At 42.7% G+C, this 15,128-nt stretch overlaps 1 protein-coding gene across 1 annotated transcript in view; it reads right to left on the bottom strand.

Moving 5' to 3' along the window:
* Window positions 1-15,128, bottom strand: part of LOC113624184 (ALK tyrosine kinase receptor-like) — a 497,204-nt gene that overhangs the window by 160,549 nt on the left and 321,527 nt on the right. The window contains exon 4 of the mRNA XM_027113918.1: window positions 6,430-6,594. Coding sequence (XP_026969719.1) covers window positions 6,430-6,594 — 165 coding nt within the window. The remainder of the gene's footprint in view (window positions 1-6,429; window positions 6,595-15,128) is intronic.

Genomic DNA, 15,128 nt, shown 5'->3' with positions numbered 1-15,128 from the left:
CTTCCAACAAACAAAAGCCCAGGAACAGACAGCTTCATAGGCCAATTCTATCAAACATTTAGAGAAGAGCTAACTAACACCTACCCTTCTCAAACTCTTCCAAAATACAGCAGAGGGAGGAACACTCCCAAACTCATTCTACGAGGCCACCATCACCCTGATACCAAAACCAGACAAAGATGTCACAAAGAAAGAAAACTACAGGCCAATATCACTGATGAACATAGATGCAAACATCCTGAACAAAATACTAGCAAACAGAATCCAACAGCACATTAAAAGGATGATACACCATGATCAAGTGAGGTTTATCCCAGGAATGCAAGGATTCTTCAATATGTGCAAATCAATCAATGTGATACACCATATTAACAAACTGAAGAATAAAAACCATATGATCATCGCAATAGATGCAGAAAAAGCTTTTGACAAAATTCAACACCCATGTTTGATAAAAACCCTTGATAAAGTAGGCATAGAGGGAATGTTCCTCAACATAAAAAAGGCCATACATGACAAGGCCATATATGACAAATCCGCAGCCAACATCATTCTCAATGGTGAAAAACTGAAAACATTTCCACTAAGATCAGGAATAAGACAAGGTTGCGCACTCTCACCACTATTATTCAACGTAGTTTTGGAAGTTTCAGCCACAGCAATCAGAGAAGAAAAAGAAATAAAAGGAATCCAAATCGGAAAAGAAGAAGTCAAGCTGTCACTATTTGCAGATGACATGATACTATATACAGAGAATCCCAAAGATGCTACCAGAAAACTAATAGAGCTAATCAATGAATCTGGTAAAGTAGCAGGATACAAAATTAATGCACAGAAATCACTTGCATTCCTATACACTAATGATGAAAAATCTGAAAGAGAAATTAAGGAAACACTCCCAATTACCACTGCAACAAAAAGAATAAAAATACTTAGGAATAAACCTACCTAAGGAGACAAAAGACCTGTAGGCAGAGAACTATAAGACACTGATGAAAGAAATTAAAGATGATACAAGCAGATGGAGAGATATACCATGTTGTTGGATTGGAAGAATCAACATTGTGAAAATGACTCTACTACCCAAAGCAATCTACAGATTCAATGCAATCCCTATCAAACTACCACTGGCATTTTTCACAGAACTAGAACAAAAAAATTCACAATTTGTACAGAAACACAAAAGACCCCGAAGAGCCAAAGCAATCTTGAGAAAGAAAAATGGAGCTGGAGGAATCAGGCTCCCTGACTTCAGACTATACTAAAAAGCTGCAGTAATCAAGACAGTATGGTACTGGCACAAAAACAGAAATATAGATCAATGGAACAGGATAGAAAGCCCAGAGATAAACCAACCACATATGGTCACCTTATCTTTGATAAAGGAGGCAAGAATATACAATAGATAAAAGACAGCCTCTTCAATAAGTGGTGCTAGGGAAACTGGACAGCTACATGTAAAATAATGAAAGTAGAATACTCCCTAACACCATACACAAAAATAAACTCAAAATGGATTAAAGACCTAAATGTAAGGCCAGACACTATAAAACTCTTAGAGGAAAACATAGGCAGAACACTCTATGACCTAAGTCACAGCAAGACCCTTTCTGACCCATGTCCTAGATAAATGAAAATAAAAACAAAAATAATCAAATGGCAACTAATGAAACTTAAAAGCTTTTCACAGCAAGGGAAACCATAAACAAGACAAAAATACAACACTTAGAATGGGAGAAAATATTTGCAAATGAAGCAACTGACAAAGCATTAATCTCCAAAATTTACAAGCAGCTCATGCAGCTCAATATCAAAAAAACAAACAACCCAATCCAAAAATGGGCAGAAGACCTGAATAGACATTTCTCCAAAGAAGATATACAGACTGCGAACAAACACATGAAAGGATGCTCAACATCACTAATCATTAGAGAAATGAAAATCAAAAGTACAATGAGGTATCACCTAACACAGGTAAGAATGGCCATCATCAAAAAATCTACAAACAATAAATGCTGGAGAGGGTGTGGAGAAAAGGGAATCCTCTTGCTCTGTTGGTGGGAATGTAAATTGATACAGCCACTATGGAGAACAGTATGGGGGTTCCTTAAAGAACTAAAACGGAATTTTTAAAAAAAATGGTTCTGAAAAACCTAGGGGCAGGACAGGAATAAATACACAGACGTAGAGAATGGACTTGAGGTCATGGGGTGGGGGAAGGGTAAGCTGTGGTTAAGTGAGAGCGTGCCATGGAGTTATATATACTACCAAATGTAAAACAGATAGCTAGTGGGAAGCAGCCACATAGCTCAGGGAGATCAGCTCGGTGCTTTGTGAACACCTAGAGGGGTGGCAGGGAGGGTGGGAGGGAGACGCGGGAGACGCAAGAAGGTAGAGATATGGGGATATATGTATATATATAGCTGATTCACTCTGTTATAAAGCAGAAACTAACACACCATTGTAAAGCAATTATACTGTAATAAAGATGTTAAAAAAAAAAAGCTAAAGCTTAGCTAGAGATCAAAATCTTATCTCGCTAATTCCAGAAGTAGTAGACATTAAACATGCCCCTGACACTTCTTAAAAAGTCACAGAATGCCTCCACCTGATGATTCCTCAAGATTTTATTAATCTATAATATTGTGTTCTATCAAGATCATCACTTTTTATTATCTTGCTGCTCTGAATTGTTTCTCCCTTATTATTCTCAGCTACAGGGGCCATAAATTAAATTCATTCAGAATTTATACTCCTACAGTTCATTATATGTGATTGGTATTATCTCGCTGCCTTTCTCTGGCTCTTCTATATCCCCTGACAAGAAATATTGTAATAGAGTCTAAATACCATCCAACCAATAAATGTTGAGTTTAAAAAACAAACAAGAAAAAAAAAAAACTCTATTGACTACAGTGCCCTAAAGGGCACTCCATCACTCCTTTTTATCTCCACCAATGGTATTATTTCTGCCGAAATGACAGGGAAAGTGAGATTCTAAAGAGTTGAGAGTTAGGTCCTTGCTTTGCTGCTGTCTGGATTGGGCATGTCATTTCCTCTCCCCTCACCTTCACCTCTTTCCCTGAAGGCCAAGGGACATTACAATACATCAGCCTGCTTCATGAGGAGCAACCCTACTTCAGGGAACAGATAGCGATGTAATCAGTTGACTCAAAAATCAATGAGTGGTCCATTACTGGAAATTCTGAACACCTCTCAGTGACCTTCCAGAAGCATCGCTACAAAAGCTGGGAGGATAGTCTCTTGTTTCTAAGACTGACCAAGGCTATGGAATATAGATCCCTCCATTAGACCCCCCAAAAAATAAACACAAGTATTTGATAATGGTGAGATTCCCCCAAGTTATGTTTGGATGTGTTTGTTCACTAAAGAACTTGATAAAATGAACTGGTATATCCACAGCGGCTTTGTCATGGTTGTTCCCATCATCATCTTCAGTGATGTGAGATTCTACCACGCTAGGAAGAGCGGTGATTTTTCAGAGAGATGGAAGTTGGCAATACTTACTAAAAAGTGGAGATTCGAATCCTGGCTGATTCATCTAATGGGAAATGGTTCACATTCAATGCATGCTCTGGCCCTTGGGACTCAGCTTTATAGAAACATAAAGGCCTCAATATATTTCCACAGTCAGGACCACCGAGAAGTGAGTATTTCTTTCTTCCCTCCTCTCCTTCCTTATTTTTTCTCACAGTACAGGGAGTAACGGGCAGATTCTAAAGATCATAAGATCGAGGATGGAGGAGGAGAAACCGGTCAGAGAGTGGCAATACATAATCTATTGGCACTGCTTTAAAACTTGTTTAAAAATTTAAAAAGCACTGATCTTCAAAGTTATAAAGTCTGACACCACAACATCTGTGGACAGTTGCCACTTGTCCCTCTCTCCTGATCTCACTGAACTGTAATCACAATTCAATAGTTATCAGATAAAAAAACCGTACAATGACCAAAACTGCATGTACTGCCAGGACTGTTTCTAGAGGTTAGGAATTGGGATACAGAGACATCCCTAAGGGTGGCTGAATGGGAGTACGCCTGAAAAAGGGTCCACACCAATAGTACAGTAAACCTCAGAATCACCTGAGAAACTTACACAACCATAAAATAAAACGGAGTCCCATAGAAATCAAAGCTGCAATGACATACTGTATTCCATCCACCAGATGAACAAAAATGACAAAGTCTGGCAATACCGGGTACTGGTGAGGATGTAGGATCCCAGATGTACTAATACATCACTAGAGGGAGTATAACTTGGTGCCACCACTTTGGAAAATACATTGGATTATCTATTGAAATGGAAGCTGTACCTTGTGACCCAGAAATTCCACTCCAAGTTCTACGCTCTAGAGAAACTCTTGGACGTGCATACGCACCAAGAGGCATGCACAAAAATGCTGACAGTAGAGTTGTTGGTAATAGCAAAAGCCTGGAAACAACCCAAATATCTAATGACAGTGGAAGAGAGAAATTGTGGTATTTTTCTGCAATGGATTCAAAACCAAATGAACCACAGCTACATGCGTCAAAATGAGCAAATCACAGAACAAAAACATTATTCCATTTATATAACAGGTTGCAAATCTAATCTATATGTTGTTTGAGGCTATATACATAAGTGGTAAGGACACAAAGAAAGCAAATGAATGATTAACACAAAGTGCAGGATAATATTTACCTCTGGGGAAAGGGAGAGATTTTTGATCTGGGTGGGGGACAGAAGAGATTGTAAAGGGTAAAGGGACTGACAGCATTCAAATTCTTACACTTGGTGATGAGAATACAAGTACTGATTTTATTGTAATCTTTAATCCTTGCATATATGTTATATCTACTTTTTTGCACATGCTAGCTTTTATAGTAAAATTTTAAAATCTACAGATTTCTAGGCTCTATCTCAGATCTACTGAATCAGAATTAGGCTATAGCGCTTAGGAAGTATTTTTTTATAAGTTCTCCAGAATATTCGGAGGCATTATTGGGTTAAGAGCACACACCTACACACATACACACCCTACGTTACACAACAGTATCCAGATGAAAGCAGCTTAAAATACGTATCAAAGTCAAGAAATTTCAAGAGAGTCATAAAAATAGAAAAGGTCAGCCTGGGAGAGTGTGTAGAAAAGAAAGGTGCCTCATAGTTCAGGGCTCAAGGCTGATGTAGGAGCCTGGGAGCATTAGTTACTAGTTATTAGTCTCCCATGAGCGTACTTGAGCCCTGTCCCTGTTAGTTTCCCAAGAGCATCTGCCTGAGATAATCACCCCTAAGAACTGGGCCCACAGCAGGCTGTCACCACAGCTTTCGCTACAAAGACAGAAACATGATATGGTGAAAAGTATTCTGGTCTATGACTCATCACGGCAGACATCTAGACCTGGACCCACATGTATAAGCTGATCTTTAGCAAGTTGCTTCCCCTCTCTGAGCCCTAGCTTTCCCATCTGTCCTGACTCCCTCACAAAATTGGAATTCAATGAGACAGTGCAGTTGGAAGGGCTTTGCAAACTGAAAATACTACTCTGAATGTCCAGTAAGTCCAGTACTATGTCAGTTATCATTTCTTCCTGAAAGTTAGAAATATAGGTGGTCTATTCTGGGTCAGTAAAGTTTTCTGAGTCCAAGGAATTGGGAGCTCTAAGATTTGCCTTAAAGAGACCTGAGGCAGTGCTAGGGCTTAGTGCCTCCACATCTCTCTCTAAAAACTCAGCAAATATTTAACAAGCACCCATTACTTACCCTCAGCCTACCTTTTCCAGTCCTGATAATTTAGAAGAGGATGTTCATAAACAGCAAAGAACTACTGGAAGCACCTTGCAGAACTAATATGCAGTCTAAATATTCATTAATGGCTTTGAAACTAACATTTAACTCAGTTATACAACACCTTCCAAATTAGGATTGCCAGATTTAGCAAATAAAAATGTACAACACTCAATTACATTTGAATTTTTTAGTATAATTTGAATAATTTTTAAGTATAAGTATGTCCCAACTATTGCATGAGACATACTTATACTAAAAAATCATTTGTTATTCACTGGAAGCCCAAAGTTAACTGGATGTCCTGTGTTTTAACTGGCAACCCCATTCCAAATGAACAAACAGATTAACATTTTCTTCTATATCTTACATTGGGAAATCTGCATGAAAGAGAGCTATGAAATCCTATTTTCTTTCATTAATAAGAGCGTAAAGGGTTGGATTGATCCTGAAATTGGACTTGCAACCTCCTCTTCCTTGTATAGCCCAAGAAGACATGAAGAGGCACAGATATTACAAATAGGTTTCAAAGGAAACAGGATGGAACAGGGGTGGAGAAGCCTCAAAATTTCAAACAGAAATAGACATCCCAGCCCCATCCTGGCCCATCTGGGACACTTTGCAGTGGCCTCTGCCCTTACCTCTGGGCATCTCCTTGGCATGCTCCTCTTCGGGCCCATCCAACAGGTCCATCTGGGAAGCCTCCTCGGCAGGGACACGGCGCCAGGACCAGCTCTGGTTCCCAAGGTTGTGCAGTGGAGGGGAATACTCCAGCTCACAGGGGAAGTCAAAGCTGCACTCCAGACCTGCAAGGACAGCCAATGGTCAGTGGAGCAAACTGTCTCCCAAATGTGACCTTCCAGCCCCACTCCTCCACTCCAGGAAGTTGGCCTCCATCTCACCCACAACCTTCACCCTAACGAGGTATGGCAGGCTGTCAATTCCACAGGTGGCTGAGCTCCATGTGGATGAAAAGGAGACTACAAGAGAAAAAAAGTGTTCTTTATATAACTCAGATTATGGGAGGTATCTTCACAGAAGGCAGGTAAAAAAAGAGCTAAACAAGTCGGACCATGAAAAGTTTTGCATCTTGTAAGGTTACCTGGTGACATGGAGAGGGCCTGAGGTCAAGTGGGCAGAGCCTGGCTTTGCAACCAATGGGTCTGAATCTAAGTCAGGCAAGAAAATTAACCTCTCTGGCCTGAAATTTCCTCACTTGTACATTGGGGATGATAATTTCTATCTCTGGAGATTGCTGTAAGAACTAGTAGTATAATTCATTATCTGTACACATGAGTCTGGTCCACAGTTGATGCTCAGGAAAAATCCTCATCAGGATCCTAACTGAGAAGAGAAGGCCAAAGGGAACTTAAGCTACTCACAACCCTGTTTGACAGCCCTATCATCTATTCTTCAATCACCCTCCAGAGAGGAGAGCCAAGGCTGTGATAGCTAATGAGTTTATTCTCTCTTGGGGAGGGAATGGGGAAGGTCACTGGGTAAGGAGAGAGAGAAGAGGTAGAAAGAGGCTGTGTCCTGGGACTCTGTGTGATCGCTTTCTGGGCTTCTTTGCATGAATCATCCTTGTGTCCAATCATTCCATGTCTGTCCTACTTTTAGGATACACTTACCTTCTCTTTCCCTTGCCTTGCTTGTTGTTTATTACCCAAAGTGGCTGAAGTACTTTGTACCTAGAAGGCCTCAATGCTCACTGATGGATCAATAGAATATGTGCCAAAAACCAAATTAGTCATCCACCCTTTACTTCATCATCTCCCTTTAGCCCTGGGGATGTGAAGAAAGGGAAAATTTGATATAAAGACCATTGGATGGGAATATGGGGAATTTGATTGGTATCCAGGCTTGGCCAGTCTCTTCTCACATATGGAACTTGGTGCTGCCCTCATCCGTAAATAAGAGGTTTAGACTTGATGATTCTAGAAACAAGTACCCAGTGAAACCTGGGTTCCAGCTCCAACTCTGCCATTGATTTGCTGGTTACCTTGAATAAGCCACTTAACCTCTCTGGGCTTTAAATTCATCAAATACAGAATGAGACCCACACTAGATGTCTTCTAAAGCTCCTTCCTGATTCGACTTTTTCTTTTTAACATCTTTATTGGAGTATAATTACTTTACAATGTTGTGTTAGTTTCTGCTGTATAACAAAGTGAATCAGCTATATGGATATCCCCATATCCCCTCCCTATCCCACCCCTCTAGGTGGTCACAAAGCACCGAGCTTATCTCCCTGTGCTATGCGGCTGCTTCCCACTAGCTATCTATTTTACATTTGGTAGTGTATATATGTCAATGCTACTCTCTCACTTCATCCCAGCTTACCCTTCCCCTTCCCCGTGTCCTCAAGTCCATTCCCTACCTCTGCGTCTTTATTCCTGCTGATTTGACTTTTTTAAGATTCCAAAGTCCTTGCTCTCAGAAGGGTTATAACTAATTTGATAAATCAATCTGTGCGGTGGTGCTAATGACTACTAACTCCCAATTATCATTGTGCATTTTAACAGCTGCTTCTGGAGCTACTGCTACCTTGATCTCCAAGATGAGTCTCCTGTTGGGAATTTCAGGAGGCAGAGGAGAAGTAGGGCCAAGACTAGTGCAGGTAGCCAGTCACTGGAATGTCCTTTAGTTACACCATAGAAGATGGCCCTGCCCTGGAGTGGGAGCAAAATAATGCCCACTGACATTGGCCAAACGATCTAAGTTTAGGGGGGGAAGAAAAAAATCCTTCAATTACCCTTCTATTAAAGTATCTTTCTACTTCTCAACCAGCCGAGATTTATGTACCAGCTGCTCTCCAGGAGCTGCCATCCTTCTGGTCCTAAGGTTAATACCACTCGCTCTTTCACTATTCAGACAATTCACCTTTATAATGTCAAGCTGAAAGAGGCAGAGCTAGACTTGTTTGAGTTGACAGGCCACTTGCTGCCTACATATTTTATCAGTCTTGAAGAATTTCTACCTGCCTCTGGGGGCTGAACTGCTGCTATGAGTTGGTGTCCATGAATTGTAGGCTGTCTTAATCTTCAAGACTTGCTTGCCAGGAACCTGGTTTGATAGCAGAATGCAAGGAGAAGAAAACCGATCCAACATTTTGTACTTTGTAGCACAAAAATTATTCTTATAACGAAAGGTGTAGCCATTAAACCTGGCTCCTCTGGGGATGATTAACAAGACCCATCCACATTAGTGAATGATCAAGTCAGAAGGTGGGAGAGAAAGCTATTGGCCACCTCCTTCCCACATCAATAATTACTGGTACCTTTCCCAAAGCTTCAACTTCTGAGGCCCATCCTCCATCTTGACCTTTCTTCTCCAATTAAAGTCATCCTATTTCTATTTGCGACAGAAGTGTGGCATGCCAGCTCAGACACTGCCTGGCAAATGCGCTCTGTGTGCACATTAGACAAACAGACAACAGAATATACAACCCCAGTCTCAAGTGCCATCAGTGCTTGGATCTTTGAACTCTGGAGAGTCTGATAATCAGCTGTGTTTGGGTCAGACCCTGCCTAGTAAAACAAGCTAGGCAGATACTCCTGTTATCAAATGGGTTCATTTTGAAATTCTTGCCCTGAGGCAGCTTCTCTTTAGCTGTCAAAGATGTACTCTTTGGCTTTAAATAGGAATGGAGTTAACGTTATTGCTCATTTTGGGTGAAATCAGATTGGGCTTTTCTATATTCTGATTTAATTTCTTATAAAATTTCTACACAGGTTTCTCTCTCCTTTGCTAGCCTCTGTGCCTTTCGAGCAATAATACCTGGGATTTGCCTTCTCTAAAGACACCAGGTTAAGCCTCATTTTCCTTAGGCCTTTTCTGAGTTTCTAGACCTAGGGTGCTTCTTGGATCTCCTCTGACTCCGCCCCTTTGTGGTGGGTGCTGTAGAGTCTCTCCTACAGGCAGGACTCAGAGGGGCTAAGGGTTTCCGTGAGGTGTTCAGCCTTAAGCAACCCAATGGTTGAACAGGTCCATGCCCAAGGAGAGGGGTGGGAAATCACATTCACTGACCCCAGTTGTCTGCCAGGGACTGTGCTAAGGAGTTTCTTATATCACTGTATTTAATCTACTGAACAAAACTGAGAAGGGAATTGTGTCTTCTCTTTAAAGCTGAGGAAACTGAGGCTCAGGAAGTTTACTCTACTTGTACAAAGACCAAAGGACTACCCTACGGCAGAGCCAGAATGTGACCCAGGGCTGGTTAATGCTGAAGATCTAGATGTTATTCATCACACCTCCACAGCTTCAGAATTTTAATCCAGGGCCAACAGATTAAATTATATATGAGAAACCTATGAAGTGCTATATTTCGGTTATTATTAGATACTAAGTCTGCAACCTTTTCATACCTGTAAAGGCTTCTGTACTACCCTAAGGAGACAGATCTATATTTCCTCTGTGTCAGGTCCATTTTACAAAGTGACTGACCTTCAGAAGAATCCAGAGATTTCAACCTTCCTTTTTACATACCTGTTTGGAACCAGGAGAATCTAACTTTCCAGAACCTGCTAAACACATAGTTGAAATCACTGCTCCCCACTTTCTAGTCACTTCCATCATGGAAGAAAGATAAAGTAATGGAATCTTCTGGAAATAGTTGGCCTGCTGAGAGGAGTGTCAAGTGCTGTGAAGGGAAAGGTCTTGGTAGAGCAGTGAGGATAGTTCCAGGCTCAGTCCTGCACACAGCAGCTGAGGGGCCTCAGCATGTCCATTCCTATTTCTGTGTCTGGCTTTCTGCATTTGAAAATGAAAGAGATGAAGCATATCCCCTCTACGGTGCCCTCCATCTCTGAAGGTCAGTGATTCTATAGAGCTCATCTTTGGCCAACACAACCAAACTTACAGACCGTTGGTCCCCTCACCCTGCCTGCCTCTAAATGAGGGCCTGCTGTCATCCCTAAAGCAGGTTCCCCAGGGAAGGAGGTGGAATGTGCATCACACTCCATGGGGTCTCAGTTTGCCTCAAGATTGTCAAAGAATTAAGAAGGAAGGTTCAGGCAAGTTTTACAGATGACTGTGCGAGGGTGAATATGTATGTGTGTGCGTGTGTGTGTGTGTGTGCGTGTGTGTGTGTGTGTGTGTGTCTGTGTGTGTATTCATGCATTTTTATCAGTCTGTACCCATATTCTGAAATCTTCCAGGATATGAATCATATTTCAAAAACTGAATTAACAGTTAGCTTCAAGGAATTGTTCTAGTATAAAACACAGCCATTCAGAAGAATGGCACAGTAACCCATCAGAAGAACCCTGTGGTGGCCCTGCCCGGAGTGATGCAGTTCCCTTGGCTGTAGTGAGTTGGCAGTGACCAAGCACTTTGACACTGAATCTGAAGGTGGAAATCTAGCCTCTGGGAATGTGTGAAACTACCAAAGCAATCATGCCCAACACCTGTGCCTAGGAAGCGAGCCTTGGCCACTTGGGCAGAGATGGGGATCTTCCCAGTCTGCGCTACAAGAAGGAGATTGCATGGAAGTTTCAGGCACTGTCCATAACACCACAGAAGGGTAACAGGGAGACGTGGTGTACTTTGGACCCTTGGGTCTTCCCTTGGGTGGATTTAGAAAATCCAACAGCCCTCCTATGTACCCAGATTGACCTCAGGCTCCCAAAAAATCCCTTAGATCAAGGTCCTTTGTACCTCCTTCATCCTAACCCTGTAGTTTCCTAATTCAAATTAGGGGCCTCCTTTAGATTTTAAGACATGCCTCCCAAGGCTGGCTGGTTTCCAGATGACCACAGGTGGCAGATGCCAGCCTGGGCAGGTCCATAGGAGCCCACTGGTTGATGTCGCCCAGCCTCAGCCCAGCTCGAGGACTGGAAGCAAATAACACAGAGTGAAAAGCAGAGTCATAAAAAAAGAGAAGAATGCCATGTTTATCAATCCCATGATACTTCACCCCTCATTTTGTCTCTTATTACACGTGTTCCAGAAGTCAAGCTTGGGGTTGGACTTATGCTCTCGACTCTGGTAGCACGGGGCATATGTTTACAGAAGAGCCCAGACAGGGGGAACTCCATGAAGGCCTGTGGGAAGTACTTGCTTAATTGATAACATTTACTGAGGGCTTACCATGGTCAGACAGTATGCCAGGCACCCTACATCATTATCTTATTGAATCCCTATGAAGTAGGCAGGACTCTTATCCCCATTTGACAGAGGACGACACTGGGGCTTAGAGAAATGAAGTCACACCTGAAGTTACTCAGACAGGAAGTGACTGTTTGGGCTTCCACTGACCTGCTTCTTCCATGGGACCACAAGGCCTTGATGTCAGTATCTCACAAACGGAATTAAATGAAAAGGTAGCAGAAAGACCTCCCCTCATTTAGAGCCACAGACACCAACAGGAGTCAGACCTGCAGTGAGGGAGGACAGGAACTGGGCCCATGCAGGGACAGGCAGGGACACGCTGGAGGCAGGACAGAAGCCAAAGCATCTGAGCTGTCCTTAAAGGCCCTGATCCCACCTTCACAAAGGTGGACTTGGGATACCGTAGGTGAGGACTGAGTCAGTGTATACACCATAAGATCCAAGTCTTAATCCCCGTAGGCATGACTCAGGAAGCCAAGCCTACAGGTGCATTAAAGTCTGGGGCTCAATGTTCGTGTCTATGTTTCCTGACATCTTCTGGGATATCCTTTGTGTTTCCTGGGTAGGGATGAGGGTTACAGGTAAGGGAACTGACAGTGGAATGGGCAAGTTTTCTTTGGCCATCAGGGGCCCACAACAGAGTTTATTCAACTGTATACTCAGCCCTGGGATCTGCATCTGAAAACAGAGAATTATCAGGTTCGCTACTAGTTTAAATATGGCAACATGACTGTGATTTTGTCTTGGGGTTACTTTTCTGTCTCTAGTTATCTTGACTCAGTGTTTAACTACTGGGATGCTGATAGCCTGACACGGGGCCTGATGCCCCTCACTTGCTGAATGGTGGTCTCTCTGGTCCTACCCAGCTCTGCAGTCTTTTCCTATGTGTCTCTGCCCATATGTCTTATTCATTAAGCAACCTTAACACCATCACGGTTGTTTCTCAGGGATAGGGCACAAGACCTGAGATCTGACTCCAATCCTGCCACTTGTCAGCTGTGCAGTGCAGGGCACTCTCTCCCTCTCTCTGAGTCTCAGTCATCTTAGTGATAAGACTAACTTCCCAGAACTGCTAGGAGGACTCAGTGAGATGATCCATGTGCTTGGAATGGAGAATTTCCAGTGCACATTAGCTGATCCAGAATTTACATAGCCATGCCCTTTTGAACACAGCTTTCTGTTTACCAGGAGAAACGGTATTTATGTGGGGCAGTCAACTGATGGCACATGGCCATTTCCTTAGTATTCTGCTGTACCGTGGGAAAGTCAGTATTTCGGCCTGAAGGTGATATTCACAGAGTCAGCTGTTAGAACTTGAAGTGACATTTGAGGTTGTTTCTTCCATTGGACAGGTGAAAACACCAAGACCCAGGCAACGGAAAAGACTTATCCAGGGTCATGTGGCTGGTCAGGAAGTCCTTCACACACAGTACGGAGGGCATTTCTCCTGGCTGTGGAGGCCTTTCCGAATGCCATCCTCTCCAGTAGGCACCAGGCCTGGGCCGGGCTGAAAATCAGAGTTACTGAATCACCAGCTCTCCCCTCCTCAGGCCTGGCTTATTGGCACGTTTAAGCCGAGGCTGGACTGATTCATGGGCGGCATATACAAATGCCAATGTATTCCTGTCAAACCTGATTTGTATATTCAGTAAAGAACCATGTGAAGCTTCATACACGTGGCAATTTTCTTATAGGTGGCCTTTAGAGGTCATAAAATAGAGCTTTATATTTGAAACTACAGTTCATTACATAAAGCTCCAGGAACCAGCATTCTCGAAATACTGTCAGTCCTTAAGAATTGTATCCAGCTCAAGGGAACTCCCTCGGCTGCCACCAATCCTGAGGCACAAAATGGGGTCTCCTTTTCTCAAGGGATTCCCCAGAACTTTCCAATTGTTGACCTCAAGGTCATGAAGGACCTTGAGGACCACCTTAGAGGAAGAAACTGAGGCCCAGAGACATGATGGGGCTTGCCAAAGGATGCATGGTGGGTGAGTTGCAGGATTGATACTAAAATCCAGTCCTGACCTTGCAATTTTTACTATTTTCATTCAAAGCTGTGGGTAAAAAGAAAACAAAACAATACCTTAAATAATTCTTAAAATTCTAAAAAATCTATACTGTGTTTTTCTGGAATAAGCTGGCAAAAACATACATGGCTAGGTTTCAACCATTTCCCAATGATTTGATGGCTCAGACAATCTCCAATAAGGCTTTCTGGCTTCTTTCATCCTAAATGTCCTCTTCTGCCAACAAGCTGCTTTTTGATGGTTGCTGGAATCTCCTGCTGGAGAGCAAGTCTGTGCACAGGCCAGAAGCTATGGTGAGAACAAAGGGAGGAAAAAGGGTGGCCTAGGAGTGAAAGGGGAAGATCACTAGAGTATTCTTGGAAACTCTTCCGGCTCTGGGCCAATCAGCCTTGTGCTTTTGGGCAATTTATTTAACCACTTGAGTCTGGATTTCCTCATGGATAAACCAGAGAGAATTATCACAGTAATGATGCTAATAAAAATAATAATATCTGCTGTGACAATCAAATAAGGTAACGAATGTGGAAGTGCTCTCTTACCAATGAGATACTATATATGGATATTCTTACCACCTAGGGCCTGTGCTGCAGAACACATCAACATCACTTGATCTCCCTGTGCCTCAGGTTTACCACCAGGAACCTGGAGATGAGCTGAACTGACTTGACCTTGGAGGACTCAGGGAGATGCTATCCAGAACAGATACCCTCCTTCCTTGCCCTCCCAAAACCTCAGAGGGGCACCAGGGTGTCTGGGGGATAAACAGAAGCATAGATCCTGCGTGCGGTCTGGCTGCTCAAGGTGAAAGCTTGGCTCTGTCACTTACTAGCTGTGTTATCCCAGGGCAAATTATTTAATCTCCCTGTGGCTCAATTTTTTCACTTTAAAATAGGGATTAAAACAGGGGCCACCTCAGGAAACCATGAGGAGGATTAAATGCAATACACATATCAAGCACCTGGCGTGGGGACTTGCACATCGTTTGATTATTACTAAGTGATGGCAGTCATTGCTCTTGCTCTCCAGGGGGCTCCAGGCTCAGCCACGACAGAGGGGAGATAAAAGGCATGTCCAGCACTGAAGGCAGAACTTTGCCTATGTCAAACTTTGTTGAAGCTCCTCACTCAATCTTTGTTTTTTGATGTGCTGATCAAGCTTCCCTTTGGAAGTGAAGTCATGCTAGACCTTGAGTAAGAAGA

This window comes from Aethalodelphis obliquidens, unplaced genomic scaffold, assembly GCF_003676395.1.
Source record: "Aethalodelphis obliquidens isolate GAN/ISIS:26980383/991018 unplaced genomic scaffold, ASM367639v1 scaffold12, whole genome shotgun sequence".
Lineage (NCBI taxonomy): Eukaryota > Metazoa > Chordata > Mammalia > Artiodactyla > Delphinidae > Aethalodelphis > Aethalodelphis obliquidens.
This window is presented reverse-complemented; position numbering and strand designations above follow the sequence as displayed.